We start from the raw sequence: 18,041 nt of genomic DNA on the forward strand, positions 1-18,041 counted from the left end.
TTTACTTTTTTTTCCATGGGGGTTAAGGCTACCGTGAAGTTGATCTCATTCCTGACCAAAATATTGAATGATTCTCATAGTTTATAGAGTTTGGGAGTTGAGATTAGTGAGTTTCTGATGAGTCACTAACCAAGTCTTGTGTCTTCTCTCCCTTCCCTCCCAGGAGGCTACCCCAGGCAGCCAAACTACAATGCCTTGCCCAATGCCAACTATCCCAGTGCAGGCATGGCTGGAAGCATGAACCCCATGGGTGCTGGAGGTCAGATGCATGGGCAACCAGGCATCCCACCTTATGGCACACTTCCTCCAGGGAGAATGGGTCATGCCTCCATGGGCAACAGGCCTTATGGCCCAAATATGGCCAATATGCCACCTCAGGTTGGGTCAGGGATGTGTCCCCCACCAGGGGGCATGAACCGGAAAACTCAAGAATCTGCTGTCGCCATGCATGTTGCTGCCAACTCTATCCAAAACAGGTAAGGCCTGGGAAGTAAAGGGGGTGCAAGTGCAAGGAAATATGTTGCAAAGCCATTTGGGTCATTGAGATGCTCTGGGCCTAAAAAAGAATGTTGTATAATACATATTATATATATGTATTTACATATAACTAATAAATATAATTTTCTTGAGCTTTTTAGAAAGCTGCTTATTTTCAAAGTATTGCTTGTTAAGCATCATAGGTTGATATCAAGTTTCATATGACCAAGTATCCTATGTAAATAACTTACAAAAACTGGGCAGGGTGGCACATACCTATAATCACAGCTACTCAGGAGACTGAGGTAGAGGGATTACAAGTTCAGAGCTACCCTGGGTACCTTAGTGAGACCTTTTCTAAAAATAAAAATGGGGGCAGGGACTGGGGGTGTGATTCAATGGTAGAGTGCTTACCTGGCATGCATGAGACCCTGAATTCAATCGCCAGTACCACAAAATAAATAAGGAATGTAGCTGGGTATGGTGCTGCACACCTGTAATTCCAGTGACTTAGGAGGTTATATCATAAGTTCAAAGCCAGCCTCAGCAATTTAGCAAGGTCCTAAGCAACTACATGAGACCCTGTCTCAAGATAAATCATAAAAAGGGCCAGAATGACTCAGTGGTTAAGCTACTCAGGAAGCTGAGGCAGGAGGATCATTTGAACCTATATATTTTTTTAAACCAACCTGGGCAACATAGCGGGAACCCATCTCAAAGAAAGATTGCAAGTCCACTTCCAAGTGCTATGCTGAGGAGTACTTCTGATTGGGGTTCGGTATGAGAAAAAGTAGTGGAATTAAGCATTTAATCTGGGCCTTTTGCCATAGAGAGGGCCCTGAAATGGAAATACAGCTTAACTTCAGAGGTGACTTAGAGGAAGACAGTTCTTTCAAGACACAGTAGAACACTACTATTCAAGGTGTTCCATTTAAAATTGAGCTAGTTTTTCTTTTAAATATTTTTTTAGTTGTAGATGGACACAATACCTTTATTTATTTTTTTAATTGATTAATTAATTTATTTGTGTGGTGCCCGAGGATCAAACCTAGTGCCTAATGCTTTGTACCACTGAGCCACAACCCCAGCCCCAGAATTGAGCTAGTTTTTGCTATATGGAGTTCAGACCCTCTTAGAACACTCTTAGAACCTTTTGAAAGAGCTAGAAGATAAGGGTATCTAGATGTTTCCTGTTTCTGGTTTGAGGGAACCATAAACTTTTTGCTTTTCATTTTCTTTCTTAGGCCACCAGGCTATCCCAATATGAGTCAAGGGGGCATGATGGGAACTGGACCTCCCTATGGACAAGGAATTAATAGTATGGCTGGCATGATCAACCCTCAGGGACCCCCATATCCCATGGGTGGAACCATGGCCAACAATTCAGCAGGTAAGTTCATTGGCTTTCTATAATACTGTATATCCCTTGGGGACAGCACTCTCTTACACTAGGTCATATACTGTTGTCAGACCAGGATCCTTGCTCACCTCAAGGATTTGTTCAAGAATGATCTGCAAGTTACTGCTAAACCTGTTGACTTAAATTTTGTTCTCTTTTATAGGGATGGCAGCCAGCCCAGAGATGATGGGTCTTGGGGACGTCAAGTTAACTCCAGCTACCAAAATGAACAATAAGGCAGATGGGACACCCAAGACAGAATCTAAATCCAAGGTAATGATTTTGTCTTGACTCCTCTCAACTTTGGATCCTAACCTTTTCAATGATAGGAAGAAGATAGTAACATGATTTTAACTTTTTATGACTCCATCGAGCCTGAAAATGCTTATCCTCCTCTTATCATAAAGGGTTTCAGAATAATAGTTCATTTGAATTAGGTTTGAGTTATCCTAAGGAATCCGAATGTAAACAACATATTCTCATAGCTGCATGTCATGGAGGAAATGCTACACCTACAGCATAGCATTCTCTGTGCCGTTTGGTGCTTCTGTGAAACTGCTTCCTGTATTCTAGCACTGATGGATGATGTGTGCTCTGGGTAACTAGTTGCCCTTCTCTTCCTGGACCTTACTTGTAGCAGCAAGAATGATTGGTGCCTGTGTTATATAAAGGGGGAAATGGCAAGGGTATTGAGTCCTTGGGCTTCCAAATAGGTTGGTCCTGTGTATGCTCTCTGTTAGGCTATATAGCAACCCTGGTATCTTCTTATCCGTATAAATAGGGAAAATAAAAATCATGTCTGCAGTGTCCTGTGATTTTTTTCACCTCTGGCTTCCAGTCCTTTGGGCCACCATCTTATCTTAGACAGGCAAAACTATTTTCAATCGGGTGGGAGATCCATCCTTTTTTGAGAGGAGGAAGAGATTGTTTTCATCTTAGTCTACCCCATTGTTTCAAAATCATGTTTTGAGTTTCTCAAGTAAAACAATATTAAGTATGTCCTGACTTCTGGGGAGTAGTGTGTAGTGACTTCAGTGTCAGGTGTCAGTGTCAAGGGTTTGAAACTTCACTGCCAATTAAAAATTGTAAGATCCTAGGTATTGCCTCCTGGGGTCTGGTTCTTTATCTTTAAAAATGGAGGGAAGTGCCAGATGTGGTGGTCATTTTATATAATCCCAGTGACTCAGGAGGCTGAGGCAGGAGGATTATAACTTAGTGAGACTCTGTATCCAAATTTTTAAAAAAGGAAAGAGCTGGGAGCTTGAGATGTGGCTTAGTGGTTAAGGTACTTGTACCTTTGGGTTCAATCCCTGATACCACCCCCCTTCCAAGAAAAAAAAAGGAGAGAAGTTATAATACCAGATAAGTAAAGGCAGCTCTCAGTATGTACCATATAGTTAGTATTAGCTTCTTTCTTTTATGGTAAGAAACTCTGGCTTCCTTTTGACCCTGCAATCTTATAAAGGCAGGACCTGGGTTAGTGACCACCTAAAGCAAGAAGCTTTAACCATTTCCCTTATAAAAGACTTCTCAGACCTTTAACATAGGGTTTGGATTTGACTCATTCTATGAATTTTGACCTGCTTCTTCCAGAAGTCCAGTTCTTCTACTACAACTAATGAGAAGATCACCAAGTTGTATGAGCTTGGTGGTGAGCCTGAGAGGAAAATGTGGGTGGACCGTTATCTGGCCTTCACAGAGGAGAAGGCCATGGGTATGACAAATCTGCCAGCAGTGGGTAGGAAACCTCTGGACCTCTATCGCCTCTATGTGTCTGTGAAGGAGATTGGTGGATTGACTCAGGTGAGTGCCTAAGAGTTGACTTCCCCTTGTTCCCCCAAGCCCCTATCAGGTTACTCATTGGCTTTCTATAATACTGTGTATCCCTTGGGGACAGCACTCTCTTACTCTAGGTCATATACTGTTGTCAGACCAGGAAGACAGGCTACCAGAGATAAGGCAAATGCAGTAGACTGAGACCTTCCTGGTAGTATGAGTTATTAGTCTGGGGCCCCACTTAAGTACAAAAATAAAGAAAGCTCTTAGATATTCTGATTCCATGGAGACAGTTTGGCATAGTAACAAGTATAGGGTTTGAGAGATAGGCCTAGTTTTGAGTCCTGTCTCACTCCTCAGAACAAATGTGACCATTTCAAGGTCTGTAAACCAATCTGAAGGGTATAATGTCAAACAAAAGTTAGAAATAATAAAGCTTTCGGCAAAGTTTTTGCCACATGAATTGATTGGCAAGATACTATAAGAGCAGCCGGAGAATTTGTTAACCCTCTCAATCCAGGAAACTTCCTAATGGAGATGTGATTTCAGGAGCTTCTTCATAGAAATAATTGATAAAGGGAAGAAGTAAAGTGAAGTGTTGGAAAATATGTGTGTAGTCACTCTGTATGGGAGACTTTAAGTGAATGGGTTTAATCCTTGCTGAAAACCTCTGAACAGATGCCACCCAGAGTTTTGCCCGCACTCCCTGATACTTTACAGTTTTGTTTTAGACTCAGTCTAAGAGGCAAACAAGTGAGGCCACACTAACAGATAGCACACAGTGTTTGCAGACTGCTTCTCTGTGTGGTCTGTAGTCTCTAGACCAGAAACCTGCTCTGGGATCAGAGTTTGTGACTAAGCTTAGAGGGAAGGTGTGGCAGGGAGGGACTTATTCCAAACCTTCTAAACCAGAAGAGGAAAACAGCTGTCACTAGCAGAAAAGAAAGTGATTGGAAAGAAGCCAACCAACAGTCAGTTATGAATTCCTTCTCCCTTCAGGCTATATTTCCCTCCCCCACAAAGGAAAACAAAACAAAACAAGACACGCGCATACTGCCCCATAGTGCCTACTGCCCCATAATTGTCAAGGGAAGCAAAGCCACAGAAGGCTTTGAGGTGACCCTGGGTGTATTCATGCTCATTTCTTTGATACTGAGTTCTCACAGTCAGGCTTCTCCTGCCTGTAGGGAAAGGGGGCATATTGGGTTAGGTTTGGCATACTTCTGATTGATGGACATCTGAACTCATTGAACCTACAATGAACTATGAAGAGAATCCTAAGCCTAGGCCTGTCTTCCAGTTTGCAAAAGGATGAAAACCTTTCAGTTGCTGTGATGTAACTGAATTTGAAAGACAATAAGAATTCACGGAAATGAGGATGCTTTTATTTTTATAAGTTAGTTTGTGGAAGGCAAATTATAAGAGTCCTGCACTTTTCTAAAGATTAGCAGAGTTTATGTGGAGGGGAGGAGCTGTTCTAATAGATTGGGCCAGAGATGGCATGGATATGGGAGAAAATCTGAAGTATCACCCACCAACACCATCAACTTTAAAGACAGCTTATGTGTTACACCACCACTATGGGAAGTATTTCTTCACCTCCCTTTGTCCCTGTCTGTGCTTCCTTAAATTCTGTCCTTTGGTATCCTAGACACCAGATCAAAAGGCATCACAACATATTAAATTTTCCTTGTAAATCAGAACTGGAAAGCCAGTGTTCCCAACCCTTTGGGTTCAGGCTTCCTAAGTGGTGGATACATGAAAAGGGAGACCTGCCTAGCTAATGAAGAAAATCTTAGTTGTGGGGAGCATTTGGTCAATGGTCTTGTTCAGTGTGCCCTGAGACTGAAAAAAGTAGAAAGAACTGTAGGCTGGCCACTGAGAGGGTACAAAGAAGTCACACACACACACACACACACAAACACACAAAAGTCACAAAGGCCTTGAACATCTGGACAATCATGGCAGTGGCTGGTGGGGGAAAGGGGTTTATAGGGAGCAGCAGCATAAGAATGTTAAATTTGCAGGGACCCCCACACTGAGGAAAAAAATCAGATGTGAAAACCCCCAGTTTGACAAAATGAGTTAAATAAGGTAGTCATTGACATTGACAAAAAGGTCTCCATTCTATAAAATGTTTTTCTTGTATATTTGAAATAGAATTTGGGGCTTGGGGATATGGGTAGTAGTGGAGCACTTGCCTAGCTTGTGCAAGGCCCTGGGTACAATTCTCAGCATCACCAATCAAGTAAGTAATTAGGTGGGTAGGGTAAATATGTAAGTAAATTAATTGATTTTAAAAGTAGGATTTGGATCTAAAGAAGCTTTGCACACTATTTTCACAGTACACTTGTATACAGCAAACATCAGACTTTCTGAGTTCTGTTGCAATGGAGCTTGCTGAGGATAAAGTAAACTCATGATTCCAGAAGAGAGGAATACCTTGCAGGAATCCATTTGGGTTTGGGGCATGTAGGCAGGATGACCAGATGGAAGGTGTACCCCATCTTTTCTAATTGGTTGTACAGGTCAACAAGAACAAAAAATGGCGGGAACTTGCAACCAACCTCAATGTGGGCACATCAAGCAGTGCTGCCAGCTCCTTGAAAAAGCAGTATATCCAGTGTCTCTATGCCTTTGAATGCAAGATTGAGCGGGGAGAAGATCCTCCCCCAGACATCTTTGCAGCTGCTGATTCCAAGAAGTCCCAGCCCAAGATTCAACCCCCCTCTCCTGGTAAGGATGGACTGAGTAGCTCCACCGAGGCCCAGGACCTATTGCCCTGGCTCAGTGGTACCTACCTCCAGTGTAGCAGGGCAGGTACCAGGGATGTGTGCTCTACTTTGCTCTGCCCTATCACAGGACTTAACAGGTTGGCAGATTAAAAAGCGGACAACAGCAATTCCCTTGGGAGATATACTGCAACAGCCATTAAGTTTTAATTTTCATTGTTCACCTGGCATCTTGCCAAATGTTTGTAAACTAGTAAGTGGGAGGGACACGAGAAGAGTGGGGGAACTGACAAATAATAGTGAGGCTGGGCCATCTGGGAGCTTTGGCCCACTGATGTCAGTGCCTTAGAATGTAACTCAGCTGAATTCCCCAGGGAGCTGAGATGGTAATGAATGGGAAGGAGGGGCCTGGGGAGGGATATGAATGGAATTTTCTGATTGGAGTGCCTCTGCCCACCCTCCTTTCTGAGAGGGGGCTGGGGCCTAACTAGCACAGAGAGGGAAGAAGGCTAGAGCCCTAGAAGGTAGGTGTAAACATATGTGCCCTGGTGTTGACCTCTGAGGGTGTAATGAGCGCCTGAGATGACTCATCATCCAGGGAGGCCTCAGCAGTGGGATATCTGCTGCTGGGAATGGTAACTAATGGAAACAATAATTACTGGTAGTTATGTGCTCATCAACTTAGAGGAACATTTGAACCTGAGGATGACATTGTGCTTGGTGCTAAAAATTAGATATCCCTTAGCTCCTCTTGCACCACAGGTTGGGTGCAAGGTGGTCCCTCCCAACCCTGGATTTTGGGGACCCTGACTGGGACCCTCTTGTGCACCAGCATTGGTATTTTGTTTAATAGGTTCCCTTGGGGGATGTAAAGAGAAGTAGTTGGGGAAGCTAGCAGTGACTCAAGAAAAGATCAGCATGGTGATGTCATAGCCACATCACTATAAATGTTAAAAGCAAGCAGTACAAAACCCATTCCCCTCTTTTATGAACTAGCCTTGCATATCATCTCCTGTGAGAGGGGTTATCCAGGCTTTAAAGGCCTTAGGGAAATCCTTTACAAAAAGAGACCCTTGAGCTGGGGGGGTGACATACACCTATAATTTATCTAGCTACTCTAGAGACTCAGGCAGGAGGATTACAAGTTTTGAGGCCAGCCTGGGTTATTTAGCAAGACCATGTCTCAAAATACTTAAGGTGGGAATGTAGCTCAATGGTAGAGTGCTGGGTTCAATCCTAGCACTGGTAGAGTGAGGATACTGGGTTCAATCTCCAATACCACAAAAAATAAAGAGAAACCGACTGACTGCTGGGGCATTTATGTGTTTCTGTGAGAAACATTCCTGGCAAGCAAGCTTCTCAGCCTGCATCTCTGTTCACAGCGGGATCAGGGTCTATGCAGGGGCCACAGACTCCTCAGTCAACCAGCAGTTCCATGGCAGAAGGAGGAGACCTGAAGCCACCAACTCCAGCATCCACACCACACAGTCAGATCCCCCCCTTGCCAGGCATGAGGTAAGGCCAGGAGCAGGGGCAAGACATTTAGGGGGCCCCAGAAACATGGCAACTCCTGTACAGCCCAAGGCCAGCCTTTCCCTGACCAGCCAATAACTCCTGTATGTCTGGTCTTATGGAGGATTTGGCCTATTTGTGTTTTAATTGTTTTTGTTTTGTTTTTCTCACTTTGGAGTAGGAGCAATTCAGTCGGGATCCAGGATGCCTTTCCTGATGGAAGTGACCCCACATTCCAGAAACGGAATTCCATGACTCCAAACCCTGGGTATCAGCCCAGTATGAATACCTCTGACATGATGGGGCGCATGTCCTATGAGCCAAATAAGGATCCTTATGGCAGCATGAGGAAAGGTGACCAATTGCTGTTGACCATGTATTCATGAAGATAGGGCCAGGGAAATAGGATGTCTTGAGTGGCTGGGGGTTGTTATCAAGCCATCCTCATTTCCTTACTTCATCTCCAGATATACCACCTAACCTAAATACCTCTGTCATTCCTACTTCGTTTCTTACCTCCTGGTCTTACCTTGTCACCTTTAAACAAGTATTTGTTTTTGCTGATTGGGTCCTCTTTAGGTCTGTTTTGAACCTGTTAGGAATAACAAAACAGGGGCTGGGAATGTGGCTCAAGCGGTAGCGCGCTCGCCTGGCATGCGTGCGGCCCGGGTTCGATCCTCAGCACCACATACCAACAAAGATGTTGTGTCTGCCGAGAACTAAAAAATAAATATTAAAAATTCTCTCTCTCTCTCCTCTCTCACTCTCTCTTTTAAAAAAAAAAAAAAAAAAGGAATAACAAAACAGACCCAACCTCTGAAGAGGGCCTGAGCAGGCAACATGTAAATTGCTGGGCCTGCTGACTTACCAGTTTGCTCACTGCCTGCCTTTCTTCTTTCAGCTCCAGGGAGTGATCCCTTCATGTCCTCAGGGCAGGGCCCCAATGGCGGTATGGGTGACCCCTACAGCCGAGCTGCAGGCCCTGGGCTCGGAAATGTGGCTATGGGACCACGGCAGCATTACCCCTATGGAGGTCCTTATGACAGAGTGAGGTAAGTACAGCCCCTGCTCTTGTCCCACCTCTTGGACCCCACAGCTCTAGTGAACTCAATTTGGTTCTTTAATTTTGTTTAGGACGGAGCCTGGAATAGGGCCTGAGGGAAATATGGGCACTGGGGCCCCCCAGCCCAATCTCATGCCTTCTACCCCAGACTCGGGGATGTATTCTCCTAGCCGCTACCCCCCGCAGCAGCAGCAGCAGCAGCAGCAGCAGCAACGGTGAGTTAAACTTGGTCTTGGTGCCACTGCTGTTTAGGTTTTGCCATTCTCCATCCTAATCTTCTGTTTCTCTCCCTCCTGTAGACATGATTCCTATGGCAATCAGTTCTCCACCCAAGGCACCCCTTCCGGTAGCCCCTTTCCCAGCCAGCAGACCACAATGTATCAGCAGCAACAGCAGGTAAGGAGGGAGTAACTAGGATTGTACTGATCCCCACCCGCTTAAAGCAGTGAGTAACCTAATCAAGTCTGTGATAGTCTTGAAAAGCTTATTTTGGGTACTCTGGCATTCCTCTCACCCAGCTTGCCAATTCTGTCAGAAGAGCCAAGTTTTGGGGCTCCTGTTCAGAGTCCAACCCAGACTCCCTAGTTCTCCAAAAGGGCTAGAAACGGACCTTAATTTGAGTTTTGAGGTCTTACATTTTTCTCCTTGGAGTAAGGGAGAGTCAGAGGAATAGAAAATAAGGATTGTTCTCAGAAAAAAAATTGAAAAGATAATTTATAAAGGTGATTCCTTTGTTCTCTTAGTGTCTGTGTTCTCTCTTCCAGAGAAGTAGAAGAAGCAAGTGTCTGGTTGTAACCATCTTGGCATCTGTAGATTGGGGTCCCTAAATGCAGATTATTTACTTCCTCTCTTCTTTTCTCTGTTTTAGAATTATAAGCGGCCAATGGATGGCACATACGGCCCTCCTGCCAAACGGCATGAAGGAGAGATGTACAGCGTGCCATACAGCACTGGGCAGGGGCAGCCTCAACAGCAGCAGTTGCCCCCCGCCCAGTCTCAGTCTGCCACCCAGCAACAAGCTGCCCAGCCTTCCCCTCAGCAAGATGTGTACAACCAGTACGGCAATGCCTATCCTGCTACTGCCACTGCTGCTACTGAGCGCCGACCAGCAGGCGGCCCCCAGAACCAATTTCCATTCCAGTTTGGCCGAGACCGAGTCTCTGCACCCCCTGGCTCCAATGCCCAGCAGAACATGCCACCGCAAATGATGGGCGGCCCCATACAGGCATCAGCTGAAGTTGCTCAGCAAGGCACCATGTGGCAGGGGCGTAATGACATGACCTATAATTATGCCAACAGGCAGAGCACAGGCTCTGCCCCCCAGGGTCCTGCTTATCATGGTGTGAACCGAACAGATGAAATGCTGCACACGGATCAGAGGGCCAACCACGAAGGCCCTTGGCCTTCCCATGGCACACGCCAGCCTCCATATGGCCCCTCTGCCCCTGTGCCCACCATGACAAGGCCCCCTCCATCCAACTACCAGCCCCCACCAAGCATGCAGAATCACATTCCTCAGGTATCCAGCCCCGCTCCCCTGCCCCGGCCAATGGAGAACCGTACCTCTCCTAGCAAGTCTCCATTCCTGCACTCTGGGATGAAAATGCAGAAGGCAGGCCCTCCAGTACCTGCCTCCCACATAGCACCTGCTCCTGTGCAGCCCCCCATGATTCGGCGCGATATCACCTTCCCACCTGGCTCTGTTGAAGCTACACAGCCTGTGTTGAAGCAGAGAAGGCGGCTCACAATGAAAGATATTGGTAAGGAGACCTCCTTGATTGAGTTGTTTAATCTACCCCTTTTCGTCCTGTTCATTGTTCCCTCTATCCTGATACTCTGAATATGATTAAATCTGGTCCGGTATTGCCTGAAATAGAGCCCAAAAGCTTTGGAGAATGAGAAATAACTTGATTTCAGGTTTTCTTTTAAGGCACTGACATGCAGTGATGTCCTAGAGAGCTTAAAAGCCTTGAGGGGCAGGTGTGTGTCATCTCCCAGAGAGAGCTATGTTTTTCAGAGTACCCTAACTGATGGAGCATTCCTTGTGCTACCTCCAGCCAACCTGGGCTTGGTGGTTGGACTACACAAAGGTTTATTTCAGGAACCCCGGAGGCATGGCGGGTAATGATGTCCCTCAAGTCTGGGCTTCTGGCAGAGAGCACGTGGGCATTAGACACCATTAACATCCTGCTATATGATGACAACAGCATTATGACCTTCAACCTCAGTCAGGTGAGTACAGATTCTGGGGTAGATTGCAAGGGCCTGGAATCTTCTTGACATAGATAATACTAAGTGACACTGGAAATGAAGCCATCCTCAACCAAAATGGTCTTCTTTGTTTCTCTGATAATTTCCATATCTGTACTTTGCTTCTTTTGGAACTGGGCATGAGCCCAGGACATTGAGGACAGTAGCAACTTGTGAAAGGTATCATGTTGATGCCATCATTTAGGATTGACTTCAAAGGGAATTTTATTGGGGAGAAAGGTTTTGGTATTGGTAAGAATTAAATTCTGTGCCACTCATTGGCATATACCTATAAATCCCAGTGACTAAGGAAGGAGGCTGAGGCAAAAGGATCACAAGTTCAAGGCCAGCCTCAGCAATTTAGCAAATGCCCTATCTCAAAATTTTATAAAAGGGCTAGGGATATGTAGCTTAGTGGTAAAGCACCCCTAAACACCCCCCTCCAAGAAAAACAACAACCATGTAAATGTGAAGAATTTTCATCATTTCATACAGCTAGTTTAGTTCCTGGAAAAGCCAGACCTCATGCCTAGATCTTTCTAATTCTAAAACTCCAGTTTTCCATTCTGCTATACCAGTCAGCCAAAAATTAATCTGATTGGAGATTAGTGTATTCTTCTCAAGGTACATGGCCAATATGGGATCTAAGTTGGAGTTTCTGTCTCTTTAGCACCATCTTGAACTAGTGTTTGGAGATCTGAAGCCTTGTCCCACTGGTGCTACAAGACTTGTGGAGGTTGAGTCTCCTATAATGTTGGGAAGCTTGGAAACGAGCAAGTGAACATCTTTTACACAGCCTTCCCTTCTCCTAGCTCATTTTGGAAGGAGTCATCCCACCACTATTAGACTTAGGTTCCACTTGGTGGTGGGATGTAGAGAGTGTTCCAGAGGGATAAAGGCAAATGACCAGGATGTTTGAAACTGGCCTGTTGAAGAGAAAAGCAGATTGGTTGAGAATGAGGAGGCTGAGAGTTGGGTGGCCCTGATGAGTGAGGGGTGGCATGACAGTAGAATGCAGTTTGACACATCATACATAAATGAGGTATCACTTCTCGTTCTTCTGGTTGTACGTGCTCCTGGGGCATATTTATGCAACATTTGGGTAGAAGGAAGAACTTTGCTCCGGGTATTAAAAAAAAAAAAGAGAGAGATGAGTGATTTGCTTGCAGAAGCCTTTGGGAAAAGGAGTGACTGCCTCTCCAAGTAATGCAAGTATCTGACTAGAGGGAAAGGAGAGATTGGTTAGAGCTTGGGAGATTTCTTATGTCAGGAATTCTCTTAGGCCACTTTTCTCCCTTAATATATTTCTCTTTCTTTTCCAGCTCCCAGGGTTGCTGGAGCTCCTTGTGGAATATTTCCGACGATGCCTGATTGAGATCTTTGGCATTTTAAAGGAGTATGAGGTGGGTGACCCAGGACAGAGAACACTTCTGGATCCTGGGAGATTCAGCAAGGTGTCTAGTCCAGCCCCCAGGGAGGGGGAAGAAGAAGAAGAAGAACTTTTAGGTCCTAAACTAGAGGAAGAAGAAGAAGAGGAGACAGTTGAAAATGATGAGGAGATGGCCTTTTTAGGCAAGGACAAGCCAGCTCCAGAGAATTGTGAGGAGAAGCTAATCAGTAAGTTTGACAAGCTTCCGGTAAAGATCGTACAGAAGAATGACCCGTTTGTGGTGGACTGCTCAGATAAGCTTGGGCGTGTACAGGAGTTTGACAGTGGCCTGCTGCACTGGCGGATTGGTGGGGGGGACACCACTGAGCATATCCAGACCCACTTTGAGAGCAAGACAGAGCTGCTGCCTTCCCGGCCTCCTGTGCCCTGTCCAACAGCCCCCCGGAAACATGTCATAACAGTAGAGGGTGTGCCAGGGACGACAGAACAAGAGGGACCCCCACCTGATGGCCCTCCAGAAAAACGGATCACAGCCACTATGGATGACATGTTGTCTACTCGATCTAGCACGTTGACAGAGGAGGGAGCTAAAAGTGCAGAAGCCACCAAGGAAAGCAGCAAATTTCCATTTGGCATTAACCCAGCACAGAGCCACCGGAACATCAAGATCCTAGAGGATGAACCCCACAGTAAGGATGAGACCCCACTGTGTACCCTTCTGGATTGGCAGGATTCCCTTGCCAAGCGCTGTGTCTGTGTCTCCAATACCATCCGAAGCCTGTCATTTGTGCCAGGCAATGATTTTGAGATGTCTAAACACCCAGGGCTGCTGCTCATCCTAGGCAAGCTGATCCTGCTGCACCACAAGCACCCAGAACGAAAGCAGGCACCACTAACTTATGAGAAGGAGGAGGAACAGGACCAAGGGGTGAGCTGCAACAAAGTGGAGTGGTGGTGGGACTGCTTGGAGATGCTCCGGGAAAACACCTTGGTCACGCTCGCCAACATCTCGGGGCAATTGGACCTCTCCCCATACCCCGAGAGCATTTGCCTGCCTGTCCTGGACGGACTCCTACACTGGGCAGTTTGCCCTTCAGCTGAAGCCCAGGACCCTTTCTCCACCCTGGGCCCCAATGCCGTCCTCTCCCCCCAGAGACTGGTCTTGGAAACCCTCAGCAAACTCAGCATCCAGGACAACAATGTGGACCTGATTCTGGCCACACCCCCCTTCAGCCGCCTGGAGAAGTTGTATAGCACCATGGTGCGCTTCCTCAGTGACCGAAAGAACCCAGTGTGCCGGGAGATGGCCGTGGTACTGCTGGCCAACCTGGCGCAGGGGGACAGCCTGGCAGCCCGTGCCATTGCAGTGCAGAAGGGCAGCATCGGCAACCTCCTGGGCTTCCTCGAGGACAGCCTTGCTGCCACGCAATTCCAACAGAGCCAGGCCAGCCTCCTGCACATGCAGAACCCACCCTTTGAGCCAACTAGTGTGGACATGATGCGGCGGGCTGCTCGCGCGCTGCTTGCCCTGGCCAAGGTGGACGAGAACCACTCCGAGTTCACTCTGTATGAGTCGCGGCTGTTGGACATCTCAGTGTCACCATTGATGAACTCATTGGTTTCACAAGTCATTTGTGATGTACTGTTTTTGATTGGCCAGTCATGACAGCCGTGGGACACCTCCCCCCCACCCCCCGTGTGTGTGTGCGTGTGTGGAGAACTTAGAAACTGACTGTTGCCCTTTATTTATGCAAAACCACCTCAGAATCCAGTTTACCCTGTGCTGTCCAGCTTCTCCCTTGGGAAAAAAGTCTCTCCTGTTTTCTCTTTCCTCCCCTACTCCCCCACTCCTCACACCCTTCTGTTCCTGTCCTTACCTTACTCCCCCTCAGGACCCCACCCTATTTGAAAAGACAAAGCTCTGCCTACATAGAAGACTTTTTTATTTTAACCAAAGTTACTGTTGTTTACAGTGAGTTTGGGGAAAAAAAAAACAAAAAAACAAAAACAAACTAAAAATGGCTTCCCCGGTCCTTGCATCAACGGGATGCCACATTTCATAACTGTTTTTAATGGTAAAAAAAAAAAAAGAAAGAAAGAAAAAAATACAAAAAAAAAAAAAAACTCTGAAGGACAAAAAGGTGACTGCTGAACTGTGTGTGGTTTATCGTTGTACATTCACAATCTCGCAGGAGCCGAGAAGTTCGCAGTTGTGAGCAGACCCTGTTCACTGGAGAGGCCTGTGCAGTAGAGTGTAGACCCTTTCATGTACTGTACTGTACACCTGATACTGTAAACATACTGTAATAATAATGTCTCACATGGAAACGAGAGAAGACGCTGGGTCAGCAGCAAGCTGTAGTTTTTAAAAATGTTTTTAGTTAAACGTTGAGGAGAAAAAAAAAAAAGGCTTTTCCCCCAAAGTATCATGTGTGAACCTACAACACCCTGACCTCTTTCTCTCCTCCTTGATTGTATGAATAACCCTGAGATCACCTCTTAGAACTGGTTTTAACCTTTAGCTGCAGCGACTGCGCTGCCACGTGTGTATATATATGACGTTGTACATTGCACATACCCTTGGATCCCCACAGTTTGGTCCCTCTCCCAGCTACCCCTTTATAGTATGACGAGTTAACAAGTTGGTGACCTGCACAAAGCGAGACACAGCTATTTAATCTCTTGCCAGACATCGCCCCTCTTGGTGTGATGCTGTACAGGTCTCTGTAAAAAGTCCTTGCTGTCTCAGCAGCCAATCAACTTATAGTTTATTTTTTTCTGGGTTTTTGTTTTGTTTTGTTTTCTTTCTAATCGAGGTGTGAAAAAGTTCTAGGTTCAGTTGAAATTCCTGATGAAGAAACACAATTGAGATTTTTTCAGTGATAAAATCTGCATATTTGTATTTCAACAATGTAGCTAAAACTTGATGTAAATTCCTCCTTTTTTTCCTTTTTTGGCTTAATGAATATCATTTATTCAGTATGAAATCTTTATACTATATGTTCCACGTGTTAAGAATAAATGTACATTAAATCTTGGTAAGACTTTTGTGAGGCTTTTTATTGTTTACATACTATTTAAAATCTTAATCTTTGTGTGTTGGAAGTACAAGTTATTCCTGTGTTCACAAACCTCCCTTAGTGTGCTCTCTTCTGAAATGGTGATATCCTGGACCCTGTTGTTTCTTTTCCCCCACAGGCAACTCTGAGATGATTAGGCCTGCAAGAGGATATTTGGGCATGAAAAGTATGCTGGCCTCTTGGATTTAAATAACAAAGGAAAGAAATTTTAGGAAATAATTGGCAGAGAATCTATTTATTGGGGTTTTTTTTTGGTTTCAGTTTGGGGTTTTTGGTACTGAGAATTTAACCCAGTGGCACTTTACCAATAAGTTATATCCCCATCCTTTCTGAGACAGGGTCACAGGGTCTCACTGTTTCTGAGGGTCTGGCTAAATTGCTGAGGCTGTCCTTGAACTTGGGATCCTCCTGCCTTGGCCTTCCTAGTCGCTGAGATTAGGACCACTCCTAGCTAACAACAATTACCTGAAGGTAGCCTCCATGTTTTTCCCCCCATATTTTCATAGTTTTAAATAGGTAGCCTCACTTGTATCTGCAGACTGACTCATTCCTCTGACTCCAGGCTAAAGTATTCAGGTGCTCTGGTATCTCTTGGAAATTTAATTTGAACATCCGCATGCTAAAATGCCATCCTCCCCCTAGTAGCCCAGTTTTTACAGTAAATGGCAAGTCCAACAACTTTACATTGCTTGGCCAAAATAATAATAATAATAATAATCCTCAACTCTTAATTTCCACATCTAGTTTGTTAGCACTAATTCAGAAAATAATCCTCAATCCAGTCACTACTACTATAGTTCAAGACACTGTCATGTCTTTTCTGGATTAAAGTCAGAATAGACTCATTCAATTGCTTCTCTAGTCCAGATTCTAGTAGTGGCATATAAGGCCCTCAGTTATCTAGCTGGCCACTACCTTTCCAACACTATCTTCTCTTCCCCATTGACAGAGCTGTTTCCACCTTGAGGTCTTTGTACTTTATGTTCCTTCTGTGAGGAGCACTGTTTTACCAGATAACTGCATGGTTCAAGTCTTCTTCCAGGTATTTGTTCAAATATTAGGAGACTAGGAGTACAGTTCAGCGTTAGATCGGTAGATCATGTGCTTAGCACATGCAAGGTCCTGGGTCCAATCTCTAGTACTGTGCACCCTCCCCCTCCAGAGGGGGAATAAAAAAAAGTGTCATAAGGTTTTCCCTGTCCATCTTATTTAAAATAGCAATCTCATTAATAGCAGGGGGGTTGGTAGAGTATTTGCCTTGCATACATGAGGCCCAGGGTTCAATCCCTAGCACCAAAAAATGAAAAATTAATAGCAGTCTTTGCTTCCTTACCCTGTTTTCTTTTTCTGCCCTCCTTTTCTTAACAGCACTTTTAACCATCTTATTATTGTGTATTATACCCACCTGTTCCCTTCTCCCTTTCCCTAACCCAAACTGTAGGCAGGGGCATTTTTTTTTTTTTTTTAAGTTTTAGGTGGACACAATATATTTTATTTTTATGTGGTGCTGAGAATGGAACGCAGTGGCTCACGCATGGTAGGGGACGCCGCTACTACTTGAGCCACATCCCCAGCCCAGGAGCATTTTTTTGTTCATTTCTACATCCTTGCTTTGAAGCACAACCTGGCCCACAGTATCTACTTAAATTTTTAGGAATCAGATGTCGGCTAGATGCAGTTGCTTCTATGAGGTTAATGTCACAACATATAGTTTTTCTAATCATCCCCTTCTTTAGGGAAGCAAGGGAGAAAAAATTGAGGTTTCTCAGGAGAAATCAGGTCAGTATTCTGGCTCCCATTTTATAGTTGGGAAAGACTGAGGAAAGAGCCTTTTCTAAGTCACATACTAAGCAAGGTCCACTGGATCTAGGCCCATGTGCTTCCTGGTATACCATACACATCCTCTCTAGCTGGGAAAAACACCAGGAGTAACAACCTAGCTGTCTACCACAACATGCAAGTTTTTTGTTGTTGTTAAATATTTTTTTTAGTTGTAGATGGACACGATATTTTTATTTTAAAATTTATTTTTATATGGTGCTAAGGATCGAACCCTGTGTGCGAGGCAAGTACTCGACCACTGATCTACAGCCCTAGTCCCGCAAGGTTGGTTTTTATTGTATTTTGCATAAAATAAAATTGTTCCAAGAATTTCAAGTGTTCAACTGGGGGTGGGGCTAGTGCTGTAGCTCAGTGGTAGAGCACTTGCCTAGCATGTGTAAGGTACTGGGTTTGATTCTTAGCACCACATAAAAGTAAATAAGATTGTACCAACTTCAACTAAAACTTTTCTTTTAAAGTGCAGCTGTTAATATTTGGGTCAGGGACTGAAATGAATATTTCGTATTAAGAAGAGAAAAAT

At 45.0% G+C, this 18,041-nt stretch overlaps 1 protein-coding gene across 4 annotated transcripts in view; it reads left to right on the forward strand.

Annotated features, from left to right (window-relative positions):
• The window catches only part of Arid1a (AT-rich interaction domain 1A), a 77,384-nt gene extending 61,737 nt beyond the window's left edge, over nt 1–15,647 (forward strand). For 3 of the 4 annotated variants that reach the window (XM_078025680.1, XM_078025682.1, XM_078025683.1), the window contains 13 exons: nt 164–476; nt 1,722–1,867; nt 2,040–2,149; nt 3,470–3,679; nt 6,181–6,388; nt 7,767–7,899; nt 8,075–8,250; nt 8,798–8,948; nt 9,031–9,174; nt 9,259–9,355; nt 9,828–10,719; nt 11,061–11,191; nt 12,532–15,647. In XM_078025680.1, the coding sequence (XP_077881806.1) occupies nt 164–476; nt 1,722–1,867; nt 2,040–2,149; nt 3,470–3,679; nt 6,181–6,388; nt 7,767–7,899; nt 8,075–8,250; nt 8,798–8,948; nt 9,031–9,174; nt 9,259–9,355; nt 9,828–10,719; nt 11,061–11,191; nt 12,532–14,265 (4,445 nt within the window). In that variant the 3' untranslated portion in view covers nt 14,266–15,647. The remainder of the gene's footprint in view (nt 1–163; nt 477–1,721; nt 1,868–2,039; nt 2,150–3,469; nt 3,680–6,180; nt 6,389–7,766; nt 7,900–8,074; nt 8,251–8,797; nt 8,949–9,030; nt 9,175–9,258; nt 9,356–9,827; nt 10,720–11,060; nt 11,192–12,531) is intronic. The other variant, XM_078025681.1, reaches the window with a different exon arrangement.
• Nucleotides 15,648–18,041: the final 2,394 nt, after the last annotated feature.

The sequence above is a fragment of the Ictidomys tridecemlineatus genome, chromosome 11 (assembly GCF_052094955.1).
Source record: "Ictidomys tridecemlineatus isolate mIctTri1 chromosome 11, mIctTri1.hap1, whole genome shotgun sequence".
Taxonomy (NCBI): domain Eukaryota; kingdom Metazoa; phylum Chordata; class Mammalia; order Rodentia; family Sciuridae; genus Ictidomys; species Ictidomys tridecemlineatus.